This window comes from Branchiostoma lanceolatum, chromosome 14 (assembly GCF_035083965.1).
Source record: "Branchiostoma lanceolatum isolate klBraLanc5 chromosome 14, klBraLanc5.hap2, whole genome shotgun sequence".
Taxonomy (NCBI): domain Eukaryota; kingdom Metazoa; phylum Chordata; class Leptocardii; order Amphioxiformes; family Branchiostomatidae; genus Branchiostoma; species Branchiostoma lanceolatum.
Genome location: NC_089735.1, coordinates 7072115 through 7098706, shown reverse-complemented (window position 1 = coordinate 7098706; position 26592 = coordinate 7072115). Strand labels below are relative to the sequence as shown.

Here is a 26592-nt window from a genome sequence, read left to right as displayed (position 1 = left end):
AGGAGGATTACGTTGTAGAGGGCAGGAATGTGTGAGCATGTATGGGCAAGGCGGGGATCTTCCACCCCTCCGGCAGACGATCTCTCGATCTTATCTATCTCCGGTAGATTTGATATATCGTCATGACTTCAGCGGTAAAGCGGGTCCACGTGTGTCTGTAATATCCTAGCCTCCACCAGGCCCTCCTACGGGCGTATGAATCGTAGAATTCGGCAGAAAAAGGAATAATTAGCCAGTAGAGTCAGTCCGCAGTGAAGATCACATTTCGCCCGTGCAAGTTAAACCCTGGCGTAGTTAGTCTGGTAGAGACTAGTAATATCCTTTTTATTTCGTGAATTGTGCAATTGTTATTGGTTTGTGGACCACATCCTTGGCCCCATTCTTAAGGTATATTTGCTAGTGCATGTGACGCAGTACAGAAGCACGGAGCCATCTGAAATGGCTGTGTAAGACTTTCGGAGCTGGACAGTACAGACGACAGGATTCAGTATGCACTCTATTCGCGGAATGCGGCAGGGAGTTCCGGGTCCAAGTTCACTTCGCTGATGTGCCTTTGGCAATGAACTGAAGGTCATCAGAGGATAGAACGTATCAAGGTCAAATCTAATCCAATCCTCCATTAAATGGTCTTATTGATAGAACATACGTATAATAAAGTTGAACAAAAGATGTTGGGCCTGGTCAATATCTAACTGTATTTAAATGGTGTAGTTTATATCCCTTAAATGCTTTATACATTACATGTGGCATATTTAGAGGTAGGTTTCACTGTGACCGTTCCTCTAAGAACGATTATGAGGTCCAAGCAGATAAATTTCAACAACTGTCACTCATTTTTTACGTTTTATTTTCCCTCGACGTATGGAAGAGCTGAAGACTCAACTTTAAATTTTCCCAGTACATGAAACCAACAGAATATTCATTACCTGCGCCGAGAACGTTTTTGGTGCCATTGTCTTTGTTTATCAATCTTGCAGACAACATTGAGAAGCTGTGGATGAATCCTTATATTTGGTAGTGGGTAAGGGTCGAGAAAACGAAGGTCAAGTTCGATAATGGGCCTCCTGTCAGCTTTCTATGATGCTGCAGCAGAACGACCGGTTTTGATATCTCGTGTTCCGGACATACTATGGTCGTGATTCTTTAGGTGGCACATCTATTTGACAGCCAATGACCCTACATGACAATGTTCTCTTCTGGTGTTCTATTCTCATGACTTAAGTTATTTTCTATAAATGTATCAAGCTAGCTGTGCAGCTCTGAGGTTCTATCTTACATGTTTGTGTGGCTTAAGAAGAAAACAACATGTACTTTAACAAACAACATCATAGTTCATACACATTTATTAGTTCTTCATATTCATGTGTACATTTTTGTGCTTCTGATCAGTCATGTGAATTTTGATACAGGGAATTCTTATTAGTAGTGAACGAGCAATCTGTTCAGTTCTATTTTTTTAAGAAACTCACAGTTGAGCTCCTGATTCCAATTAGTTGGTAACTGGGAGACCCTGGTTCAATCCTGGGTCAGGACATCTTGCTTGGGGCTTCCTCCGTGTTTCTGACCTGTCTTCAAGGAGTTCACTTGTACCTGTTAAAAGCTAGCAACCCTCCCTGTAAAAGTATACAAGCTGATATTTTGCTGTCCTATGTGCCACTAGGCACTTCAAGGGCCTGATTGAACAAATGAATGAACAGTAGAAGCATGGATGTCTATCATAGAATTATTATTATTTTTTTGCTGACTGCTTCATTAATTTCTCTCAAAATCCAACAGCCAATAAATGAAAGTATTGTTGCCTAAACTGTAGAATATTTTTTAATTGTCATAGTTGGTATGTAACAAGTTCACTTCTTCAGATCTGTGACACTTCTCCAGCTGGGATATGTGGAACCATCTCCAATTTGACCTCTACTGACTCCAGTTGATTAATCTGCAACAAGAACAGGCAATCAGAGATGACAGATGCCCACTCAGACACTATAAGAGCCCCCTGGCAGAATGAACAGAAACTGCACTGCACCTCCTGGGTGAAGTAATGGAGGACTTTTCTGGGCAGTTCTTTTTCATATCAATCTCTTTTACAATGGCGGGATGTACAGGCAGAAGAAGAAGCTTTACTGATGCACCAAAAAGTACAGTGACTTTCGTACCGTCAACTACAAACTACAAAATAGAAATACTAAGTAGTAGAAGACTGGTTTATTCTTCCACAAGATGGGTAAAAGCTGTTGGTAGCCCAACAGTGAGCTACATGTATACAGCTTTGTCATCACATAATTATTACACACCTCTAAAAACAAGTATAAAAATCATACAAATTATATACAGTCAGCCAGCATACGATACCAAAAAAGATATAAATTTTTTAAATAACATCATGTTACAAAAAGGTAGGGCTAATCGTGGGTTTCCATATCTTTTCTAATACATGTAACAAAGCAATATTTTATGTATCTACCTATTTTTGCATTATGAGAGTTGTCAAAGTAAAAGATATAATCAAATGTGCTTATATGGCATTGAGTGTCTTGAAGTCAGTTGTAAAAGAAACTTAGGACAATGTTTTCAAAAATTGTGCTTTAACCTCATGAGAAGGAGTGAAAACTTTAGAAAATTAATTTTGTTCTAGCAGAAACATGAATTATTTTGTATTAAGTGTGTGTAACATTAACATTAACATATTGAAGTACTTGTACATATGAATCAATGCGGTGTGACATGTAAAAGATAAAAAAAAAGTTGAAATGAAAGCACAGGGAAGACAAGACTTACTGTAACTGTGAAGGTGTAAGATCCTAGCCTGTCCACAGGCTCCTCAGGTAAGGTGATGGTGTGTGGAGGTGCCACTATCAACAGCTGGGAAAAATAAACAAACCATTCAATAGGTATAGCTGCAAAGGTGGACTACAACAAGGCTACAAAAGTGATGAAAAGGGTAACAAAAACTGTGCCATTAGGCAACACAAGTTATATAACTTATATTCCTTGGTTTCTCCTATTTGATTTTTTATAGGTCAAATGTACCATTATTAATCAACCCCCAAAGGCTCATATTTTGGCACTAACTGTGTGCCTTGGCTAGCAGACACGACATCAAGAGGTCACCAATTCAATTCCTGCCATTCCTGGCTAGACGTTGTGTCCTTGGGAAAGGAACTTTGCACTACTTTCTCACTCCACCTGACTTTGGTTAGGGAGGTACTAAACGGCGGTGGAAGGAGAGGGATGGGCTCCACTTTCTAATACCGTTACCTAGACACAGTGGATAGCAACCCACTGCCCCTACGGTCTCAAAAAGGCTATGGGACTACATTTAACTTTTAAAAGTTTTGTTTACTCACTCTGGATCCATTTCCAGCAAAAAAGTGAGAATCAAGAAATCAAATCGGTGTGGCCTTAGGGTCACAGAAATCAAATTCATAAGATACGTAGGCTCCTAGAGTCTTACATGTCTAAACATCCAGTGTGAGAGATGTTCCTTGGTCATGACCCAGTCGTCTGGCCAGTCGTCCCGTACAGATATGGTCAGTGTCTGCTGGGACAGGTACTCCAGAGTCTGGAATAATACGTAAGGAGTGAGTTTGTTCTTACCTTAGGATTAATTGTACCAAACATGTAACTATACTATATACAAGATAACAATGGGAACAAGGGACAAGCCACACCTCAAGCACGTTCTCATAGAAATTATATCAGTTTTTTACATACATGTATACAGTATATAATAATAAAAATGGATGGGATTTTTTACTTAAATAAGCACAGCTAGTTTTTGTTTCGTACCTTTTCTGCTGTGAGAGAGAGTTTACGCTGTGAAGGATCTTCAACCTGTATGAGACAAACATATCAATCACACTTTATGGACACATTGAGAAACATTTCAATATTGGACAAATGTAGGTACTGTTAGTGTTACAGGTCTAAATTACTACAACATCAATGTAAAGGGAATGTACCTGCCACAAATTCCTACACCACAAAGATCAAAATTTAGCACTGGAAAAAGATGAATACATTGATCATAATATTGGGCACTCAAATCAAGACCTTTGCTGATTTGAGATTCTTTTGAATGCTTGGGTTCTCTGCATTAGATACCTTAAGTCTAAATAAACATTCCATTAACTGTTTATTCACATTTCTGACATCACTGAAGACCGCAGGTTACTTTGTCAAACTGCCTAGGTGTAGGTGCAGGTACAGGTACCTACAGCTAAACCTAAAGCTCTGTACCTGTACCTGTTAGGTATGTGGCACTACTGCTGACACAGGCACCGACATGTTTACATCTATCCTAGCTAAATATAACTCACCTTTCTGTCCTCAAACATCTGCCTGTTCTCAGGTGAAGCATACACAGCCAGCCCCGTGGCCAGCAGCTTGTTTCTCCCGAACTGTTTCCTGACTTGCACAACATCTCCTTTTTTCCCTAGTTCTAAAAATAAACAGATTATGAAAACACACGTTATGGGTCTGATGGTACTCATCCTGTCTGTTTAAACAAGTAATTTGCAAGATTTTAATAGATGAGAGAAATGACTGTATATCAACGACCAGTGAATAAGTTTGACCTTTGAACTACTAAATATCTGTGTGTGGAATAGAGCATTATATACATGTATACATACCAGACTGATCCTGACTGTCCATTGCAAATAGAGGTTTAACCAATGATAGCCTGGCAATTAGCGATTCGACCAATGAGAGAGTCACTGCATGTTTGTCATCATCATCACTGCATGTTTGTCAATAACTTGCATTCTTAATCAGTTAATGTTCTTATTTCACATTTCTACATTTAGATGGAGGTGGGAAGGCCTATGGGATCAGGATTGTCAGGAAGATGATTTTACACTTGTATCTGTACAGCCGGTATAACAGCCCTTTGGTGTAACATACTAGTACCAGCTTCGCAGGCACGCAGTGTGGCAGTAGCTGGTTATATTACACTGAACGACCTGTCATACCTAACCTAATGCACATCTAGCTATAACATTAAGCGCTGTTTAAAGCCATCTAGTGTATTTGGTGGCAACAAGTTCCATTCTACGATTATTCTAGGGAAAAGCATACTTGGCACATCCTCTGTGAGTATGAGCTGGAGTTTGGGTTTAGCATCCCGGGGAGCTGTCTCTTCTACCAGCTCATAGACTTTGTTCATCTTCTTCAGACGCTGTTCATGTCCCTCCTTCAAGAGTCGGAGGGGGTGTGACCTCTTCAAGACGTAGGTAGTCTGGAGAAACATGCAGGGCAGTAAATTGAGTGATGTTGGTATGGTACAAACAACATGTTACTACATCTACAACTTATTACATGCATTGGAAAATACACATGGTCTGAAACTGTATTGAGGTATAACGTTAAAGGCCGTGAGACCGCTCCAGTGAAAAGGCAAACTTTACCCCCTTACCCATACTGCTTTGTAACGTCTTCAGTCAAGCAGATAAACACACGCACGCACGCACGCACGCACGCACGCACGCACGCACGCACGCACGCACGCACACACACACACACACACACACACACACACACACACACACACACACACACACACACACACTTCAATTTCAAAAACCGAATGTTTCAGAAGCCCTGATTCAGTTGTCTCTATATCTAACTTTAAAGGGGTTAAAAATGACCTCCAACCAAAGTGAACTGGCACCCCCCTCCCACAGACATTAAGTCAAAATTCTTTCGAAACGATGCGAACGCTTTCTCACCCGTCTTTGTTGGAGGCTCAAACTCTCAGCTGATATTCTGGCGGCTTGAAGTAGTTGTCGGCTAGCTACAGCTACCAGGCTCAAGTTCACAGACATTTTTGTGGGCCGTTTGTCCTGGACACGATGGTGGACACACGTTTTCACAACCTTTGGCGGTCATAGGTCATGTATCACTGAGGACATCTAGCGATCAATATTATTTTTGCAGCTGCATGATGCGACTGATACTGCAATAATTCTTGCAGCTGCTAGAAGACGCTTTTGATCCACTGTTGAGGCCACGCTATTTCAGTCCAAATGACGTGTAATAAAGTGGTAACTGAGTACAAAAAGTTGATCCTATCTCCGTAAGCGCTTTATCAAGTGCATCGTGATGTTTATTGATTGCCCTTTGGAATATCATTCCGTATGTAATGATCGTACATTCATGGGTTGCAGGCTAGGGCTATAAGTTGATGTGAGTAGGTCGCGAAAAAAGTGCCGAAATTTCAATGGTTATCTGTCCGTTGTTTTTGAATATTAGCATTATGTTTCATATCGTTGAAAAGCGTGTGAATATTTGCTTTAAAATGATGCCTCCTTTGCTACATTTTTGTGCAATTGGCACCGTGACTGATTTCGGGTTACCCCCAAAAATGACCGAAATTTGACAGTTTTGCTTTGTGACACACTCGCATAGTCAGCTCTGGTGTTCGACATCAACATACAATCATGACAAATATAGTATAATTGTAAAGGTAAACCGAAATAAGCTTTGTAGTCATGCACAATGCAATTCAATTGAAATGATAACGGCGATATGATTGATCAAAATTACTTTTTGCGTTAAGTGTATATAACACGTTACAGGATATCATTCTTATGGCGAAGGCTATTGGCAGTACCTATCAAAAAGGGATTTTCCACTAGAGTTGTGTGTCACTAGCTTCATTCAATACATTGTGTATTCTGTACTTCCAAAGACTGTGCATTCCTTTTTTTTTTAACTTCCACGACTGTGGAATTGACCATTTTTAGTGGAGAACACAACAAACAGATAGACGAAGTCAACTCGAAACCACATATCTGCTTGGATGTTAACGGTACATCACAGACGCGCAGCTGTATTCATGTAGCGTCACAGCATCCGTGACCTGAAAATGCCTGGACCGATCGTTATACATTTGGTATTGGGCTAGTTTCAAAATCCCCAGGGATTTTTCCTGCAATAAAAAAATAACAACCAAACACACACACACACACACACACACACACACACACACACACACACACACACACACACACACACACACACACACACACACACACACACACACACACACACGTGGCAAACCTGTAATCCTATCACACGGAACCCGATTTCTCTCTAAGGTTTTTTTTTCTAGCCTGGATCCGGAGTCCAGCCTTCTTTATCTTTTAGTCCGCTACCCAAGCTCCGATCCCCGTCTTTCTTGGCGAGGAGCGGAGTGGGTAGCGGACTAAAGATAAGAAGGCTGGACTCCAGGCTACTTTTTTCTATTGATCAATAAGAAAAAGTACAGGACACAGAGGGGATGCAATCCAGCAAGTTATTATTCATGACTGTACTGAAGTAGGTAACTATTAGTATCACTTCTGGAAATGACAAAAACAAATAAAGGTATATAACAAATAGTAACACAGCCTTTGGACAGCCAAGGATCGATGGAATAAAAGGTTTAAAGCAATGTCATCTTCATATTTGTAAATGGAAAGGTTCAGTGCTTTCCGCCTCCTTCCTCGTCTCGCTGTCCATTTCCAGCAGCAAACGGTCCCCGTAATTCTCATACTCAACATTCAGCCCTAGTTCGCAGCCTGACCGGTCAACGAAAGTTCATCGAGAATCTACCAATTCACACCCATTGGGGGATGACAACCAATTACTGTGACATATTGAACAGAACGTTTTGAATGTACTATTCGATACATATTGTGCGAAATATACAGTCATTTATCTATGGGCAAAGCAAGGATCAGTCTCCGTTATAGCATTCAGTACAGTCACGTATTTTTACCCCTAAAACCCGTCCCAAACGTAGATGGTTCCGCCCAGATCTATTCCCTTTGCCACATCACTCTAGTCTGCACGTAGACTCTCGGTCCAATAGATGATTCTATAGCAACATCGACGGTTACGAATCTATTGCAAGGATGCCGAGCTACAAGCTTTACTACTTCCACGGCCGAGGAAGAGCGGAGCCCGCCAGGCTGATGCTGGCAGCCGCCGGTCTGCCTTACGAGGACATCCGCTTAGAGTATGAGCAATGGCCGGAATACAAGCCAAGTAGGTCATCACTGCTTTCTATATCCCTACATGATATAGCGTAGTAAGTATAGTTAGTCGATATAGCTAACCCACAACTGTCATGGTCTATTCAGTTCCCAATAGCTTGTCATACATACTCATTTGTTACGTAATACAATCGATGTGTGTACATCATTTTGGGCTGATTGTTAAATGGCTTGATGTAGTTGTCCTTAGGCAGTTAGGTGACGTTTTAATAGAATGACCACTGAGGATGATTCCGGATCCGTAGTTCCTATTTTTGCCACTGATCCGACGGCTGCTGCTGGTTACACACAGTATTCACCAGATGCTGCAGCAGTAGTACATACGTTATCAGATAAAGGAGGCAATGTCAAAACGGTTTAGGGAGATTGCCATGGATAATGATGTGTTTCTTGAATACACAATTCTTGGAACCTTTGAAGTGGTGATATAGCTAGCATCGGCCTCTCGTTGAATTCTAACGGGTGTCTCAGTGCTGTGAAAAGCCGAGTATAGAGACAACATGCTCCAGTCGCTGTGATCGTGGTTGCCACATAGATCTAGACATAAGCATATGCTGCGCCAGCCAATATTGACGTCCGATCCGACTGTCGCGGTTGTTGCAAATGTAATCTGACCAGGATGGCACGCAGGTCAACGTCCGTTAGGTTAGCTGACTACACAAGGCAAGGCTGTTGGCATCACGCTGGACTGCGACAATTGCGCTAGGAAATTATTGCGACAATTTTTCCTTTCACAGGTAAAATACGTGACGTCTACATAAAGAATTGTCCCGCACGGAATGTCACGTTTTCAGTTTCGGCTCCAATCAGATACAAGATAACTTGAGTGCTGTCACTGGATTTGAGAACCGGTGTTTAATTATTAGGAGTTCATAAAAAAAAAGAGATTTGCAATGATTGCGACGTTTTGGGCCGCTTGGAGCCTAGCCATGTAGTGAATCCTGATTTTTTTTAACATTAAAAAAAAAATCACAATTTCAAAAATAGCGCACCTTTGCGACTGTCTTGCGCAAGTTGGCGCAGCCCAGTGAGGTGACCACTAGCTTATTAAGAACCTTATCCCCATCAAGAGTCAACGATATTCGATTGCTGGTATTTCTGGCTGGACGTTTTGTCCCTGGAAAAGGAACTTTACACAACTTTCCTCACTCCATTCATGTGTTAAATGTGAACCTGACGTCGGTTGAGGAGATAAAAGGCGATGAGGGCAGATGGTTGGGCTCCGCCTTCCAGTACGTTGCCCTAGACACAGTGGATAAGAAGCAACTGCCCCTACGGCCTCAAGGGGCTTATGGGAATACCGTTATATTTCCTTTTACCGGTGTTACAGATTGAACGGACGTTCACGGTCTGAGTGCAAGCACAGTCAGTGTTCGCTCGAGCCCCTAATTGATTTTCTGCTCTGACTTTTTTGTTTACGAATGATTTGTTTTATCAAAGTCAGGAATACATTATGTTTTTCTTCTCCTTAAAAAAAAAAAACTTTTTCCAGAGATGCCGATGGGTCAGGCGCCTGTGCTGGAAGTGGACGGTACCATGATCTGCCAGAGCGTTGCCATCGCGAGGTTTGTCGCCAAGGAGTCAGGTAGGTAGAATGAAGAATGACAACCGGAATAAGAAGGCCATTCAAAGTAGTGTTCAGTGTGTAGCTTTAAAGGAAAGCTACACAAAAAATTGAAAATCCTTCTATGCTATGCTTTATATATTCCAAAGTCAAATTCTTACTTCAAGTTGTTTCACATAAGTCCGTCATAGTTCTGGGATTTTCCACAGTTTGCAACTTATGCCGTGCTGACGCCTTCTCACCTGATAATTGAATTACATGACGTCAGTGTTTCCAATTTTTTCACCTGATGATTGAATTTTAAAACACTGACGTCATATAATACAATCATCAGGTGGAACATTGGAAACACTGACGTCATATAATTCAATTATTAGGTGAGAAGGCGTCAGCACGGCATAAGTTGCAAACTGTGGAAAATCCCAAAACTATGACGGACTTATGTGAAACAACTTGAAGTAAGAATTTGACTTTGGAATATATTAAGCATAGCATAGAAGGATTTTCAATTTTTTGTGTAGCTTTCCTTTAAGAACAGCCCGACCTGCACTGTAAAGATGTATACATATTTAACAACGTTACTCTGTCTCTGCTGTTTGATGTACTAGTATACTGTTTTACACTTAAAGTCAATGTCTTTTCTCTCGCTAAAAAGGTGTGGTCACTACTAGGACGTGAAAGTCAACTTTTGAACATGTCCATTGAACCGAGATCGTGAGATCAGCATCATACTCTAAGATTAATGCGATCGTCACGAAGGGTTATTGCCATTTTCGTGGGAACTGCAATACAATTTCGTAGTCTAGAGGGCGTTCACTAAGTCTCCCCTGTATTTGATATTAGGACGTGCAGGAAAGACGAACATTGAGCAGGCATGGGCCGACATGATGGCGGACGGGTTTGTGGACATGCTGAACAAAATGGCGGACTATGTCTGGTATGAGGAGGACGAGGCACGAAAGGTCAGTCAGTACTAGACTGACAAAGTTTGCATGTTTCAATCCCAAGCTGGTATCTCACTGAAATGCGCCAAATTGTGCCAGGCATTCGTACACCGGATTGTTTTTAAATGTTAAAAAAATTGAAATTCGCAAAACGGTGCAAAAATGTCCAAAACGGCGCAATATGTATTATGTTGCAACGTACCAAAAGTCATCATTATATCACTGTAAATCTCTTTTTGATCCATTTTAATCACTGTACATTAGTTTTTGATTCCGAAAGCCTGCTCATAAGTCAGTGTGGCCGCAAGGAAAAATTGGCGTAGTCCCACTTTACTTTCTTTATCATTTCCACTGAAGCGTTTTCGCTAATTGCATGGAGGTTTAGGCCTTTGTAGGCTACCAGTCACGGATATTTTTCTGTAATGATTTTTTCATTTGTCTTACCTGAGGTTCAAACATACTAAAAGCGTTCTGACCGGTTTCTGCTTTTTCTTACATAAAGATTCACCACGACTATATATCGGCACACCTGCCGCTGAAAAGTGCAGCCTTATCGAGGATTGTATGACTTTACAACAGCAGACTGTTTAAAATCTTTGTTCTGCATGTTTTGTCGCCTCCTTCATCAGTTTTAGCAACTCTCTTTGACTTTAGGCAGAGAAGAAGAAGACGTTCTTTGACACCACGCTCCCGGAGTTCCTCGGTTACTTTGAGAAGCTCCTCGTGGCGAATAACGGCGGTGGCGGCTTCTTTGTCGGCGATGGGGTGAGACACAACAACCTCTATGCAACTTTTCTGACTTTGCCATATCATAATCAATAACTTCATTGCACAACAATCGTACAAGGTACAAAGTATGGCATCTATTATATCCTGTAGTTGGGTAAGAGACTACATGTAGTTGAGATGGTACGTCTTCATTTTTATTCAAAAATTTGTGTAACAATATAGCTTTTATTTGTGAGAGGGAATATGACAGACCGACCAAGCTTTAAGTCACAGCTACAGCCTTTTTCGGGATGACTGGCCCACTACTGCAGTCATGGGACCTTATGGCAACGTGACTTTGGATGTGGGTCAAATGCAGCCTGCATGGAATTCGAACCTATTATAGCTCCCTAGCCTGGAATCCAAACCTATTATAGCCGCCGAGTTTCCTGTCCGCCTGGTACACTGTGCACTGTGTCACGTGTCCGGAGTAGCGGGTCAGTCATGCTGACGACGACAGTACGACCATAGATTTTCAGTTTTCTGTTGGATATAAAGTCTAAGTGTTATGCACCTGGATAGGTAAACATTTCATCCTAAACTAAGATTTAAAAACAAAACCCAACTATTTCCTTCCCCAGCTCACCCACGCGGAGGCCTTTTTCCTGTGCTTGTCAGACGACATCATCGCGGAGAAGCCGAACGTTCTCAGTCCGTATCCAAAGTTGGCCGCGCTCGTGGAACGCATCAAAACGTACCCGGGCATAAAGGAATGGCTGGCCAAACGTCCACAGACACCTTTCTGAGATCTGAATAGCTCCTCGCGGCAAACACAAGAACGCCAAATGCAGCCTACGTGGCTAAAACAATTTGTATTGTGCAACTTTGAAATAGATAAAAAATTAGAATTTGGCTGTTTGATTTATTGATTGGATAGACGCTGCAAAAGCTAAAGGATAAGATGTAACCTAGGCCATTCTATTCCGCTAGGTGGCGCTATTTCACTGCTAATGGGACTTGTATCCCAAGACGTACCATTCGTTGGAAAGAAGCACTAATACCAATTCTAGACTGCAAAATTCTCAAGTTATACATTAGAACACTAGTTAAGATAACCTTTTCCCAAAACAGGCTATTTGGATCTGACAATGCTGATAAGGAGTAAATATTCAAAATATGTAAACAAAACACAAAGAGATCTTTGATTAATCTTTTATTGAGTTGAAAATAATATTTACACACTTGTGGAGCATAGCAGCACTGTAATTGTTCCCTTCCCTTGTTACGGCTTATTGCGGCCTTGCATTGATATTGCAGTCATAATTGTTGCACCAGCAATCAAACCTAGGTGCCATTTTGTTAAAAAATGTTCCCATAACAACATTGTACCAGCTGTTATAAACAAAAAGAGCTGCCTACTACAAAATTAATTGTAGCTATAGCATTCATACAGCTAGAGGCTTCTCGCTCTTCCAGATGCTATTGTAAAGGGCCAGCCCTACTGACGAGTGTAGCGAAACTTTTTGAGTACATGTAATAAGACTTATAAATCTACATACAGGATATCCAACTCAAAATGTTTACCTATACTAAACCATGAACCCATAGTCCACACCAATTCAATTTGTAGGGTCTCCAATTAAAAAAGAATGTAATGCTGACCCGGGAGATCAAATTAATGTCTGTACCTTAATACGAGATGCAATATGACTTTATAGGTTTGTATTCACCTTGAGTATTCACCTTGAATACTGATCAGTATACCTGGTAATGAAACCATTCTGTGAGAAAACGTTAAATCTTAGTTAAACCAATGTATATGAACTTGTCTTGCTGTTTCAGTAGTCTTACAGGGAGGGGCAGGTAGTCCTTCCCCTTTAACCGTTAAAATGTTATAAGAGGACTTCTTTAACACGGGACCCCCATTTTACCTCCCTTCTGACATGTCCTGTCCTAGGTTTCTCAGGAGGTCAACTGTGAGGTTGCTTCTAAGTTTAGGAACATCCTTGGTGAAATAAATAAATGAAATGAAATTAATTCTGATTGACAGTCAGGATTGGTCTCCAGGTGTGGTCTCAAGGTGTGGTCATTAGTCCGAGACCTCTTGGTTCTCCTGCCACCAGCGCTTCTCAAACACCATGGTACAGCAGCCGACGCCCGACAGCGGCTCCGGCAGACCGTTGTTACAGATGCGCCACTCGTTTCTGGCGGGGTCGAACTGGCTGATGACTGACAGGAACTGCTGCGTGTCCCACCGATATCCGCCCAACACGTAGATCTTCTCCTCTAACACGAGACACGAACTCTCACTCTGAAGAACAAAACTTTTCTTAAACATGCAAAGGAGGCTATCTTTATCTAACATCCAAGGGATTAATGCATTGTAAATTCATTTATTTTCATTGGGTCTTATTTTGTGGTAGAAGGGGAAAGGATTTTTTTTTTTGCGATGTTTTAACTTATTTAAGTTTATGGTAAGAACAATACATTGGAAATGCATATTTGGGGTGCCATGAATTCATGGTTAAGAGGTCACCGTGAAAATAAAACCACCATGAGCATTTCAGATTTACAATATCGTTTTAGGCTTATGTGTGTGTGTTTCCAAAAACCTACTTTTACATCATACATTCATAATCATAGGCACCTTTAAACAGTAAGTGTACAGCCATGCATGTCAGCCATCTACTCCTCAGCATGTGGGTATAACAAATAAATAATAGTGAAATTGGAAAAAAAAAAACAAGTCCAGACAGTACCTGTGGAACGGGCATGTTGGCCATCACAGCCCACTGTCGTGTAGAAGGGTTGTAGCACTCCACCAGTTTCAGGTCAATCTGCTCTCCATTTGGGTTCTTCTCGTTTCCGCCCAGGACGAAGATTTTGTTTCCGACCGCCGCCATGTTGTGCCATGCCCTCCTGGTTACCATGCCGGTTTCCTCATGCCACGAGTCCCCATCAATGCTGTACCTGTGCAAGGTGTGAAATAAGATCACAGGACAATTACCTATCACTGCTGGAATGTATCTTACAGTAAACAGAAGTGGAGAAAATAATGTTTGAATGGATGGATGGATGGATGGATGGATGGATGGATGGATGGATGGATGGATGGATGGATGGATGGATGGATGGATGGATGGATGGATGGATGGATGGATGGATGGATGGAGGAAGAATGAATAAATGAATGAATGAATGGATGGATGGATGAACGAAGGAATTAAATGAGTGGATGGATGAATGAATGAATGGATGATAAGAATATACTATTAGGCATTAGAGATATCATGATAACATTTGCTTACAAATATAAGCATAAGCAAACATGATGAAAGCACAGTATTACCCAGACTTTCAAAGACTATAGAAATTTTGCATACTTCATTCACCTGGGCAAATTGAATTTTCTACAATATTCTCTAAATGAGTCTTCTTTTGCCTTACAAAGAATAAACTATTCCAATAGTTCCATAGTCACCCAGCATGTACACAAAGGCATTTCTTCACTACAAATCCATTGGAAACACTAACGAAACTAAATAATCACAACTTTACCCTATTCCTAGCCCTAACACTAATCCTAACCCACTACAAATCCATTGGAAACACAAACAAAAGTCATACCTATAGACCTGGCTTATCCTCATCATAAGGGTCAGAGAGAATCCACCCGAGATGTAGATGTTTCCCCCAAGTTTACATCCTGCGTGGCCATGGAGAGCCTCGGGCAAGTCCGCCACCCTCGTCCAGAGGTTATGTTTAGGGTCGTAACGTTCTACAGATGATAGGCAGTTCTGGCTCTCGTTCCGACCTCCGATTGCATAGAGACAACCCTTGGCTTCCACAAGGGCGAAATCAGTCCGGAGTTCTGTCAACGACATCACCTGCGTCCACTCGTTTCTCCTTGGGTCGAACCGGAAAACATCGCCGATTCCCGAATGTCCGAGATCAACCGGGTGGTTTACGGCATTCTGTCCTCCAACGACGTAAGCAAAGTTGTCCAAGGATGCAACCCTGTGGTACGCCATAGCATTGGGTAACGCTGGGCGATCCCAGCGCTCAACCCTTGCTTCCATGACTACCTCAAGAACACTGTCCATGACTCCCAAGTCGCCCTCCCCTCCCACCACCAGCATGTGTTCCTTTGTGTTCCTGATCTGAGTGCGTGCAGTCTGTAAGGCTGGCTGCTTTAGGATATTACTGTAATAGTATGTTGATGAAGGTTAGATAACCAGGTGATAATATACACAATATCAAAGTTACGCAAGCAACTGAATAGCTTTTGTACATGCTTAGACGTTTCACTATCTTATGTCAGTGGAATGATGGTGGATATTATCTGAAATGTCTGACCATGAACAAAATCTATCCAGTTGCTTGAGTAGATTTTGCATCATGTACTGTTACAGTAACAGTTTTGTTTGTTCGTTCAGACCTTGTACATGTAGTTCCTAGTGGCACGTAGGGTAGCAAGTTTCCTTGCTGTTTCAGTAGCAGGGTATATTTTTACAGGGAGGGATTGCTACCCTTTCCCTGCACCGAACCCCAATTTTAAATCCCCTCTCAAGATGTCCTGACTTGAGCCAATTGGAACCAGGAGCTCAACTGTCAAGCTGCACACAGTTGAACCACGGGGACATCCCTGTACTGTACTGTAACAGTAATTATAATTTACTTGTCAGTAGACTTTACAGCCCCAGACTGAGTTGCACCTAGGCCGGTTATTTAGAAAGTAAACATATACACTAGTTTAAGTAATAAGTAAAATCTTCCTTCTTTTTCTTACATGAAAAGTGAAGTATAAGACATTTTTGTTTAGTGAAGTACCTGTGGTACTGCCGTGCCTCCTCCAGTAGAGGTTGACAGGTGGGATCTGTCTTCATGAAGTCATACTGAGACTCCACCACCTCCTTCAGTAGGTCCTCTCTGATAAGGGGAAATCTGATACATGCCATCACCTGAACAAAGAGAGCACTGTTGTTAAAGGAAACTAAAAGGTTTGGTTCAAAAGCCTACTATATAGCTACACTGAACGAGATATACCACAAAGTCAAGTTTTTACCCGTATCACACCAGTCTATCATAATTTTTGACTCCCAAAGACTACAATAGGTACAATTGGCATAACTATAGCAGGTACAATTTCTACAAAATTTTTCAAAACGCTACGGAGTCATGAATTACGATGGACTGGCGTAATATGGGCGCAATTTATCTATCTATCTATCTATCAATATACTTTTGTGTGTCTGTGAATTGAAACATACTATGTGTCATTTTCTTATTATAGTGATATATAAGTATTGATTTGCATTAAATGTTTCGACTCATTCTCATTCTCCCTCAACAATGAAAGAAAGGAAATATAATGACACAAATGTATAGCCTCGATCAGGCAAACACACCTGTCGTGCATACTGTAGTCTTTGCGGCTTGTTCAGTAGCCACTGTGCTGCCACGTCAAACAGAGAAAGTTCCCAGCAACCTTCCAGATCATCCCTAGCCAGGAAGGAGCAGAGTTTCATGTAGTCCAGCTCCATGAATTCTGGTTCTTCCGTAAACAGTCGGAAGTTTTTAACAATGTGGCTCTCAACAGAGACTCTGAGGTGGGTGAGACCAAATGCGTCCGCGATGGTGAGAACAGCACGGTGGTTCTTCAGTTCCAATCCCTCACGGAGGTAGTTACAGCACACGTCAATTAGGGATTTCACCTGCACATGGGTGTTGGACGATGATCGATAAAGTGTTATTTTTAGAATAGGTCTGGACTTGTACCTAAACTACTGTACCTGAACATATTCTAGGTAAGTAAAACATTAGAGCTATCTACAAAAAAATCACAACCATAGCAAAACACGAGATATCAAAACTGGACGTTCTGCTGCAGTACTGTAAAAAGTCGCTAGGGAGCTCAAAATGAGGACTCATCAAGACCTACCCACATATCAAATATCAAGACAATCCATCCAGGTTTTCTCAAGTTATGCTGTTCCTGAAAGACAAATAACATTCCGACGGAATCCCTGGAATTCTTGAAATTCAAGGTAAAATACTACAATATTTGTCTTGCCCCTGATGTATTGCCAAAATGGCTTCAGTAACTGACCTGTAGATGATTGGCTGCTTCCAGCACGTCCAGTATGTTGTCAGGTGTGATGCGCACCTGTGCAGTGTACGCATATTCAATCACATGGTGAAGACCTACTGCTGTCACCTAAGGAGAATGGGAAAGGAAAGGAAAGGGATCTTGAACCAGTTTAGCTCAAATGAACTCAATGAACAGATGAGCTACTCTTCCACTGGTCGTGACAGAGAAGACAGACGCTATGTACAGTATTTACAGGTTCATTGTACCGGGGAAATTCCCCTAGCTCTTTTCGACAAGCACAATGAACAGTGGACCACGGCTTAACGTCCCGTCCTAAGGACTGCGATCTTTAACGGTAGCGTGCATGTCTGGTGAGCGACACAGCCGGGATCAAACCCGGGGCTTCTAGTTCCAGAGGCAAGATCGCTAACCACTGGACTACGCACGCTACTTGGATATTAGTGGATATTAGAGAAAACAAATCTGATTGTTTCCTACAATTGTGTATACTGTAAATGCAATTAATTTCACAGTGGTTTTCACAGTAAAAAAAAAATGAAGAAATGCTTGCTCTGTCTTCTGCCTCACAGGCCACCCCATTGTTTTGACCACAAACTTTAACCTACACAAACACTACATTTTCTTCCTACCGTGAAATTAAATCACAGTGAACTTAAATGCATTTACTGTATTTCATATATATTGTCCTTATAAGCTGTGGATTTGACCGTCTATATGTTTATAGTAAAATCCAATGTAAGTCATGATTAAGTCTATAATTGCACTCCTTGACTAAGTAAAATATCAACATCACTTAAAGGGCATGAGACATCCCAAGACAACTTAGCAAATAAATTCTATGACTTGAGAGCTCAATAGGAAATGAAAACGAAATTCTGGAAGAGAAAAAAAAAGGACGGACACACAACAATGATCAAGAAGTCTGTTGCTTCTGACTACTGACCCCTAGCAGTTCTATACAGTCCTCCCTACTCTCCCTCAGCCGCCCTGCGAACATGGCCCGGAAGTAGTCCGTGAGTGCCGCCATCACCACACGGTGCACGGGGAAACTCCTCTGCTCGGCCGTCAGCGTGACGTCGCACAGGCTGTCCTCGGCACGGAGTGCGTTCAGCCCCCGCAGGAGTTCCCCGCCGTGCACCTTGGACTTGTAGGTCCGCGTCAGGCTGGCGGGAAGCTGCAGATCCTCGGGGCGAACTGGAAGCGACGTCATGGCTTCATGTCGTTCGGCATTGTGCGACAAAAAATTAAGTTACGGTTGCAAATCCAGTAAAAATTGTCTTTCTTGTTATTCGTACATGATAAAATTGTTTCAAAAGTTACAATATATCCTTAGGCTCCAAAAGAAGTAACACTAGATACTATTTTTACTATTTTTGTTGCTTAGCAGTAACCCTGAGATCTCATCTAAGAATAGGGAGCTTCAGAGTTAATGTCCTTCATGAAAGAGACAAATTTCATGATCATGAAAGTTATATTATTATAAAACGCGTTATCATGGCGAAACGATAATTTTTGTGCAGAGGGGCAGGGGCTTACAAGTCATAGAAAGTAAATACAAAGAAACTGGACTCAAATAACATTGTCTAAAACGATATGGGATCCCATCCCACGTTATATATCAAAATGGTATCTTAATAGTCCTAGGAGTTTGAGATATTTACCGAAAATATAAGAATTGCGCATCCACTGTTGCGGTTTCTCCCACTTCCGCGTTTGTCTTGGGTCACCAAACTGCAGCAACATGTACAATATTCGTATTTTACGTACGCTTATCTTATAGATCCACAGAGAGGAATTATTGAAAATATGATATCTACATACATAAATTTATTTTTTGAGATATATGACATTATTTATATTTTCTAAGCCATTTGTGATAATTTCTACCATTCAGTAAAGACTATCGCGTTTAGATGCACCATTTGGGGTTTTTGGGTGACACCATTCGATCCTTGAACGAGGGTGTGTGTACTGTTTGTCTCTTTCTCTCTCTTTCTCTCTTTCTCTCTTTCTCTCTCTCTCTCTCTCTCTCTCTCTCTCTCTCTCTCTCTCTCTCTCTCTCTCTCTCTCTCTCTCTCTCTCTCTCTCTCTCTCTCTCTCTTTCTCTCTCGTGTGTGTGCCTCTGCCATGTCTGCTGTTTCTGTATGAGTCCTGTATGCCCTACCGGCGATGGCTTAGTTTCAGTGTGTGTAGACCATTGCAGAAGTGATCATAACTTGGGACATACTTCGGATGTAACGTTCGACTCGTGTATTCAATGAAACTCAGACTCAGACTGTCAGAGGCTTACAAAATGTACATATTGTAATACCTGACCCGTGAACCGGGACGAGTACTAATATGCACTCAAACTGTAACCATGTTGATCTGATTATATGTAACGTTATGACATCATCTGGGCACCTAAAAACTGATGCGAGCGTGCGAAAAAAAGTTGAGCCAAAAGAGTTGCCTTCATTAGAAAATCTAAGTGGTCAGGAAGGTTAGACAAATGACGTATATAAAAAAGAATAAACTTTGTTTTTGTTCTGTCACGTCTTCTTTGATTGTAGAAAACTTCACCCATTAGTTTTTCTGTTCCGATTTTTTTGTTTCAAATCACGGCACAGATGGACCTTGCTCATTTTGCACCTTCTTTGTACGATTAACAGTATGGTCGCAAACTTTTTGTTCAAACCTACGAAAATTGATGGGCCCGCGGATGTCATCCATATAATCAACCCAGTGTAGCCTAATTGGCCCTTTCCAACACTCGGCCGACCTCAATGTTGTTTTGACAGCTACACAACATGTCGTCAGGAGACCGCCCGGAAGGATTCCATGACGTAAACTGTGACCTTGAGCAGGCACGTTGATCGAGTTCTTGATACTGTAGATGTTGATATGTTCGCGGTTTTCGCGGTAAGCGGTGCACCGCGAACTTAAAACCATCACAAAATGCCTCTTGCCTACAGTGTTTTGTTAAATCTTCGTAAAAATTAGAGTCTGGCTGAATAAAATGAAACATTTTGAAGGGACTGTTTATCATATTCAATTAGAAAGATAACATCAAAAGTACAGTAGAAAATGAGAGAGAGCAGAGTATATCTGGATTGAAAAAAAAGAGAATCATCAAATGCAGCAGAGAAAAGACAGCCACGTGCTGAGATCAGAAAAAACTCACTCGTTTTTCAAACAAAGCAGATTTTACCTACTATTTCTATTCTATTTCGTAAATACACGTCTTTTTGTTCTCTACTGAACCTCCCCGCGGCCTGCTTTATGTAAGTTCTGTAAGAAACCTGTAGGCCAGGTCCTTAGGGCACCGCCCTATATACTGCCGTGAGACACGCCGTGCGCTAGTTCACAGTCTGCTTTTGCCACAGCCAGTCCTGCGAACAGATAACAGCACTGACGGGATGGCCCCGAAATTCAGGTGAGAGGGAGATATACTATCTGATCATTTTAAAAACGTCGTAAGTACCTATCATTTCATTTGTTGCAAATGAAAACTTAAATGGTCGGCTAACCCCTGGCCAATTTCTTCTATCTTTCCCAGGGAGTCTTTATTTGAACCTTTGTTTATTCAAGAGTCGGGTAGAGACTAAGGTTTTGTGAACAATACTATAGTATATGCAACACATGGAGTTAGATATGTAGGGCGAAGGGGTGAACGGCTGACTATATTTCCAGCCGCCAATATGCTTAATTTGATCATGAGCCCCGAGGATGATTCAACGGTTGATTGAGAGCCAATTGTATCAAGATATGTCACCTTGCATGTACAATTTAGGATAATCAATGCAGTAAATCATAGGGAGGGGGGGATGTACTATTACGGAATCCGTTATGATAGTTATTAATGATAGTTTAGTTTTTCGCCGAGTGTTCAACCTTCGAGTTACAATCTGCCTCACTTGCTCAGCTCGCGATCGCCCACCCAAGTTTACATACCACAAGTGGACTGGCCTTGAAGCAATGTCCAAACGTACATCACATGCCGTGACGATGATTTTTGGCAAGATCGCCAATTCGGTTTCTTCTTCGGCCAAAATCATTTCAATGCAGGGACCTACCTTTAGAGACACGCCAGGCCATACTAATACGGTTTCATGGATGACATCCCCTGGGTACCCCAAAACTGATGCGAGCGTGTGAAAAAAGAAAAGTTGGCCCAAAAAGTTGCCTTCAGTATGAAATCTAAGTGGTCAGAAAGACGTATGACTGAAGACACATACAGAATATGGTGTACGAAGCAAAATATTCTTTGTTCTTTTACATCTTTTTCTTTGATTTTGGAAGACTTAACTCATTATCATCCGTTTCAACGTGCTCGATTTGCAGCTTTTTTGTACGATCTGCATGCAGTATGGTCCCAAGCTTCTTTTTTGAACTAGACAAAATTGATGTGCATTCGCGGATGTAGTCCATATGATTAAGTCAGTGTGGCCTAATCTTGCATTTGGTGTTTTAGATTGAAACTAGCCAATTATTGCGCCTTTATGACGTCAGATGTCTTGGCGTGGTTACAGAGGTTGCAGACGACTACCACCTGTGATTACCCATGAGTCCCTCGCGCCACACAAAAGTGGGTCAAGGTTGAAGGCTTCTCTGCAGTGTTCTGAGAAAACCCTGATGATTAACAGTCTGGTGTGATCAAGCCAAATTTCTGCCCCTGCCAAATATATAGTCCAACATTGTTTGGGGGTTTCCAGTATACCCTAGGGGAAAGAAGTGGGGCGCGGTAAATTTTCAAGCAGAAATGTGAGCGGATTTTGGAAGGTGGCGGTCGCACTTTGGAGGCTAAACCTAGCTCTAACCCTGACTTCACGCACGCGCACTACCCCACGGAGCAGACACCGGGGGAAAGAACGCTTCTTCTTTGAAATCGGTAATTTGCAAGTAGATGTTGGGAGAGGCAAAATCGGCTAGCTGCCTTTTTCTGTATCATACTGCCTCACCGGGTGACATTTTGCACATGTAACTTAACCTCCATTGACATTTATCAACCGGGTTACTTATATACATCACATTGAAGAACAGTGTGTTTGAAAGATCGATATCTAGTGCAGCACTTTTCAGGTATGCACAGTTTAGATACTAACATCTATCTAAGAATGAGTTATGGTCACATTCATGTGTTATAGGAATAAGAATGCATTATACTGGGGGACGTTGCATTAGAGATTGTTTTAGACGCATTTTTCCGGATGACGGATATTTGTGTCCTGGCGGAATTATGTCATTATATTAATTAGGCATCACATCGGCTGCCTCGTCACACGTAACCCCTGGGTCCTGCCCGATCTTACTCCTGGCTTGGTCTAATATAACTCAACTCTTATAATGGCAGTGTGCCAGATCCATTGTACCCTCGGGTTTTACTCAGGATTCTGTGCACGTATCAGGTTGGTCTACTTTAACATCCGGGGGAGAGCCGAGCTGACCCGACTGCTGTTCGCAGCGGCAGACCTGAAGTACGAGGACCAGCGGTTCGACTTCGGGTCAGACCAGTGGAAGGAGCTGAAGCCAAGTAAGTAATGCTGTACTCACGATTGGAACAAGACCATGGCACGTCCAGGTCAAGAGATACAAAAATGGAAGTTCTGCTGCAGTACCAAGGTCACATACCAGGGGGCCCAAAATCGACCTTGAATTTCGGCTTCACAACACCCGCCCACATATCAAATATCATTGTAATCCATCAAGAGGTTCTTGAGTTATGCTAACTACAGTAGTCCGGAAACACAGACAGACAAACAGACACACCCAAAACAACATCTCCCTTTTTCATGGAGATAAAAAGCTCCCCACCGGGTAGTTTGCGGGCTGTAATTTTTGCACTTCCGGGCGTAACCCCTACATGGCCCCGTGGGACATCTTGCGGCTACCGGGCTATTTTGGAGCCCGACCGGGCTCCCGGATTGTTAAAACTTGCAGTTCTAATCAAATGTTTTCACAATCAAATGTTGACATCTCAAGTCATCCTCTACAGGTGTGAGATTGAAAGACTAATAAATATACCAGTCATAGACAATATGATTTTACGGAATACGATCTTTCAAAAATGGTCTCTCAACATTTTAAGCAAAAAATACCAATGTCCACATTGATTTAATAAGCCACTCAGATAAGGTATCGGGGAGTTGCCAAATCTCAGTGTGTTGCCTTTGGGATGTTGAATTTGTGACCATTTCTGATACTTTCAGGTAACCAGTGTTCAAACTCAGACTGAGTTAAGAAGACATCTTGCAAACGCCTGGCGTGGCATAAACAGGGTTAGGATGCTTATTATTTCCATGAAAAATGGAGATATAGTTTTGGGTATGTCTGTGTGTCTGTTTGTCTGTCTGTTTGTGTTTCCGCACTACTGTAGTCAGCATAACTCAAGAACCTCTTGATAGATTACTATGATATTTGGTATGTGGGCAGGTGTTGTGAAGCCAAAGTTTAAGGTCGATTTTGGGCCCCCTGGTATGTGACCTTGGTACTGCAGCAGAACTTCCGTTTTTGTATCTTTTGACCTGGACGTGCTATGGTCTTGATTTTTGGATGGCTGATAGTTTGTTCACTTGGTATTGAAACCCAAGATTCTTCATCCCCTTAGTTACCAAACACACGTACACGGCAATTATAACAATAACAGCGTTTTTCCTCTCATCCCACAGAAACTCCTATGGGCCAGGTGCCGGTTCTGTACATTGATGACGTCGCACTTTGTCAGAGTCAGACTATCGCTCGTTATGCCGCCAGAACTACAGGTGAATAAAGGAGAAAATATGATCTATTAAAGGAAAATGAAGCAGTAATCCTTTGTATTCAGTCACCAATGGAAAATTACGCTTTTTAACTTAAACCGAGTAGTTATTGACAATAGTGAAGTTGATATTTGCCTTTTGGATGGCACTGGTAGGGGATGGAGTTCTTTGAAAGCAATTAGTCCCTGGCTACAGGGCATATATTGAAGATGCTATTGGTTCGCCACGGTGTGTACTGGCCTTAACTAATCGTTTTCATACTTAGCTAATGCTAGGGTCACATTTCCAAAGCGAGACCCGGCCGGGTAGGTTGCGGGAACGAAAAATACAACATTATATAATAGACAACAAAACACACAAAACGTGGGAAAATGACACATTGTCATGAATTGTGTATATTCTTGATAGGCATTTTCTATTCTTTGTTATCTCAAACAGCCTGGCCTGGCCCCGGCTTGGAAATGTGACCCTAGCATAATACGTCCTCTTATCACAAGCCTAGTATGTTTATAAGTTATATGATTCCGATTTAGATATTCAAAATCATTCGCCTCCGCAGATCTAGAGCCTCGCCCGCGGCCCATACAATATGCTTTGGAATGCGCTGCTAAACCGGGCTGAGGTTTCCACTTTGTGGGCGTGACCTCTAACCAACCGCCAGCGAATCAGAGAATCGGCTTTACCTAAAGAAGCATTTAGGCAATTTTCTTATTGGCTGACAGCTGGTTAGAGGCCAGCCACGCCCACAACTCAGATTCTCCAAAAAGGTATATTGTATAAGCCACGGGGAGGCTCTGCGTAGGAGAAATATGAACCCCCTTTTCCAAGTTCTATCACTCGTGTAACTACTAGGCCTGGCTGGGCGGACTCCCCTGGAAGAGGCTAAGGCAGACATGATTGTAGACGGACTGGAGGACCTGGGAAAGAAACTGGTGGCTATGTTTAATGAGAAGGACGAGGAAAAAAAGGTCAGTTTGTTCGTGAACCTTTTGATGAGATTGATAGATCCGTCATATAACGTTATACTACAAACAGAGTCTGTGAAATTTGCTATCACCTGGTTTATGAAGACGTTGTAGTAAATGGTTATCCAAAGCTAGTCGGATCAAGGGAGAAATCATTTCTATTATCCGCCAGATAAGGCCCTCTTTATGTTGCTGATTTTGGGAAGGCATGATAAGAGACAATAATGCGAAAAACACACTGTACTACTGAAAATCTAGCTGTAAATCCAACATCAGTTTTCGGGTTGTTCCAAGATTCTAGCAACCGAAATCGGACGCTGGTCTGTAACACTTAGTAACGATCATTTTTCAGGCGGAGCTGCAAAATGAGTTGACAGGGGCGTTCTTGACACAGTTCCTCGGAAACTACGAGAAGTTAGCCAGCGTGGATGGATTCTTCGTCGGTGATTCGGTTCGTAATCAAATCTAAATCTATTATGTGTGTAAAGAACGATACACAAACCACAATAAACAGAACTTAAATTCACATTAAGTGTTATCTTTCAAGCATTACAACTAATTAAGCAATTTTTATGTCGACCAACCGCGCTTAATACATTGTGATATGAATGATACTTAATCATTCTCTCGTTCGCCGTCAAAAGATACGCCATAGTTACACCAGTGGAACCCGCATGAGAGCTCAGACAAAATGTACTCAAAATAAAACTAAAGACAAATGAAATAATAGTGAATACAGGGGTGCCTAACTATGCATACGAATACAACGAACCTCATAAGAGTTTTAAGGAATACATACGAATTTTACGGAATTCATACTGCTAAGAAACAGACGTGTTTTACAGAATAATTACGATCCTTACTATTGGTAACACTTGTCTGTTTTCGGTAAAATTTGTATGTTTCTTAGTAGAATATTATATGAATTCTATAAAATTCGTATGTTTCTTAGTAGTGGGTCGTATGAATTTCATGAAATTCATATATTTCTTAGTAGTGGATCATATGTATTCCGTTAAACCCGTATGAATACTTAGGCGTCCCTGGAACAATGTCTTCTACTTGTATAACTGTCATTTCCATATTTCATGCAGCTGACTTGGGCCGACATTGCGTTCTTCAACATGCTGGGCTGGGTGACGCCCCTTGACCCCGCCGTACTGGACCGCTTCCCCAACCTCAGCAAGGTCATGGACAACGTGCAGTCCCAACAGGGGATCGCTAGGTGGCTCAAGGAACGCCCTCAGACCAACATGTAGCCGTGCCGTTGCCATGGCAATTGCTAACTATTGATAGTCGTTTGCCAAGATTTAACACAGTACTATTAACGTTTCCTTACTATAAAGATACACAGAGTATAGCATCTTTTATTGCATTTCAATATGTGATACATGTATAATGATCATAGACTAACCTTACAGGTTTACCTAGAAATACCCAATTGCAAACTTTTTATTATCAATCTACCACCAGTATGACATAACCTAGACCCTATCACTCACTCAATAAAAAGACGCATATGTATA

At 41.7% G+C, this 26592-nt stretch overlaps 4 protein-coding genes across 4 annotated transcripts; 2 read left to right on the top strand and 2 right to left on the bottom strand.

Annotated features, from left to right (window-relative positions):
• Positions 1–1325: 1325 nt before the first annotated feature.
• LOC136449159 (large ribosomal subunit protein bL9m-like) lies at positions 1326–5906 on the bottom strand. Its single transcript, XM_066449013.1, has 7 exons — positions 5727–5906; positions 5077–5236; positions 4317–4438; positions 3787–3831; positions 3452–3559; positions 2776–2859; positions 1326–1933 (listed from the first exon to the last, which is right to left on the bottom strand). The coding sequence occupies exons 1-7, from the start codon at positions 5820–5822 to the stop codon at positions 1856–1858; spliced, it is 693 nt and encodes a 230-aa protein (XP_066305110.1). The 5' UTR covers positions 5823–5906; the 3' UTR covers positions 1326–1855.
• A 1876-nt stretch (positions 5907–7782) lies between these two features.
• LOC136449160 (S-crystallin SL11-like) lies at positions 7783–13318 on the top strand. The gene is made up of 5 exons (XM_066449014.1): positions 7783–8028; positions 9529–9621; positions 10444–10562; positions 11199–11309; positions 11894–13318. The coding sequence occupies exons 1-5, from the start codon at positions 7896–7898 to the stop codon at positions 12056–12058; spliced, it is 621 nt and encodes a 206-aa protein (XP_066305111.1). The 5' UTR covers positions 7783–7895; the 3' UTR covers positions 12059–13318.
• LOC136449150 (kelch-like protein 9) lies at positions 12451–19110 on the bottom strand. Its single transcript, XM_066449001.1, has 8 exons — positions 19026–19110; positions 18308–18592; positions 17362–17469; positions 16661–16966; positions 16083–16213; positions 14880–15455; positions 14012–14222; positions 12451–13563 (listed from the first exon to the last, which is right to left on the bottom strand). The coding sequence occupies exons 2-8, from the start codon at positions 18572–18574 to the stop codon at positions 13342–13344; spliced, it is 1821 nt and encodes a 606-aa protein (XP_066305098.1). The 5' UTR covers positions 18575–18592; positions 19026–19110; the 3' UTR covers positions 12451–13341.
• A 775-nt stretch (positions 19111–19885) lies between these two features.
• On the top strand, positions 19886–26592 carry LOC136449161 (hematopoietic prostaglandin D synthase-like). Its single transcript, XM_066449015.1, has 6 exons — positions 19886–20779; positions 22752–22876; positions 24012–24104; positions 24954–25069; positions 25419–25517; positions 26161–26592. The coding sequence occupies exons 1-6, from the start codon at positions 20763–20765 to the stop codon at positions 26323–26325; spliced, it is 615 nt and encodes a 204-aa protein (XP_066305112.1). The 5' UTR covers positions 19886–20762; the 3' UTR covers positions 26326–26592.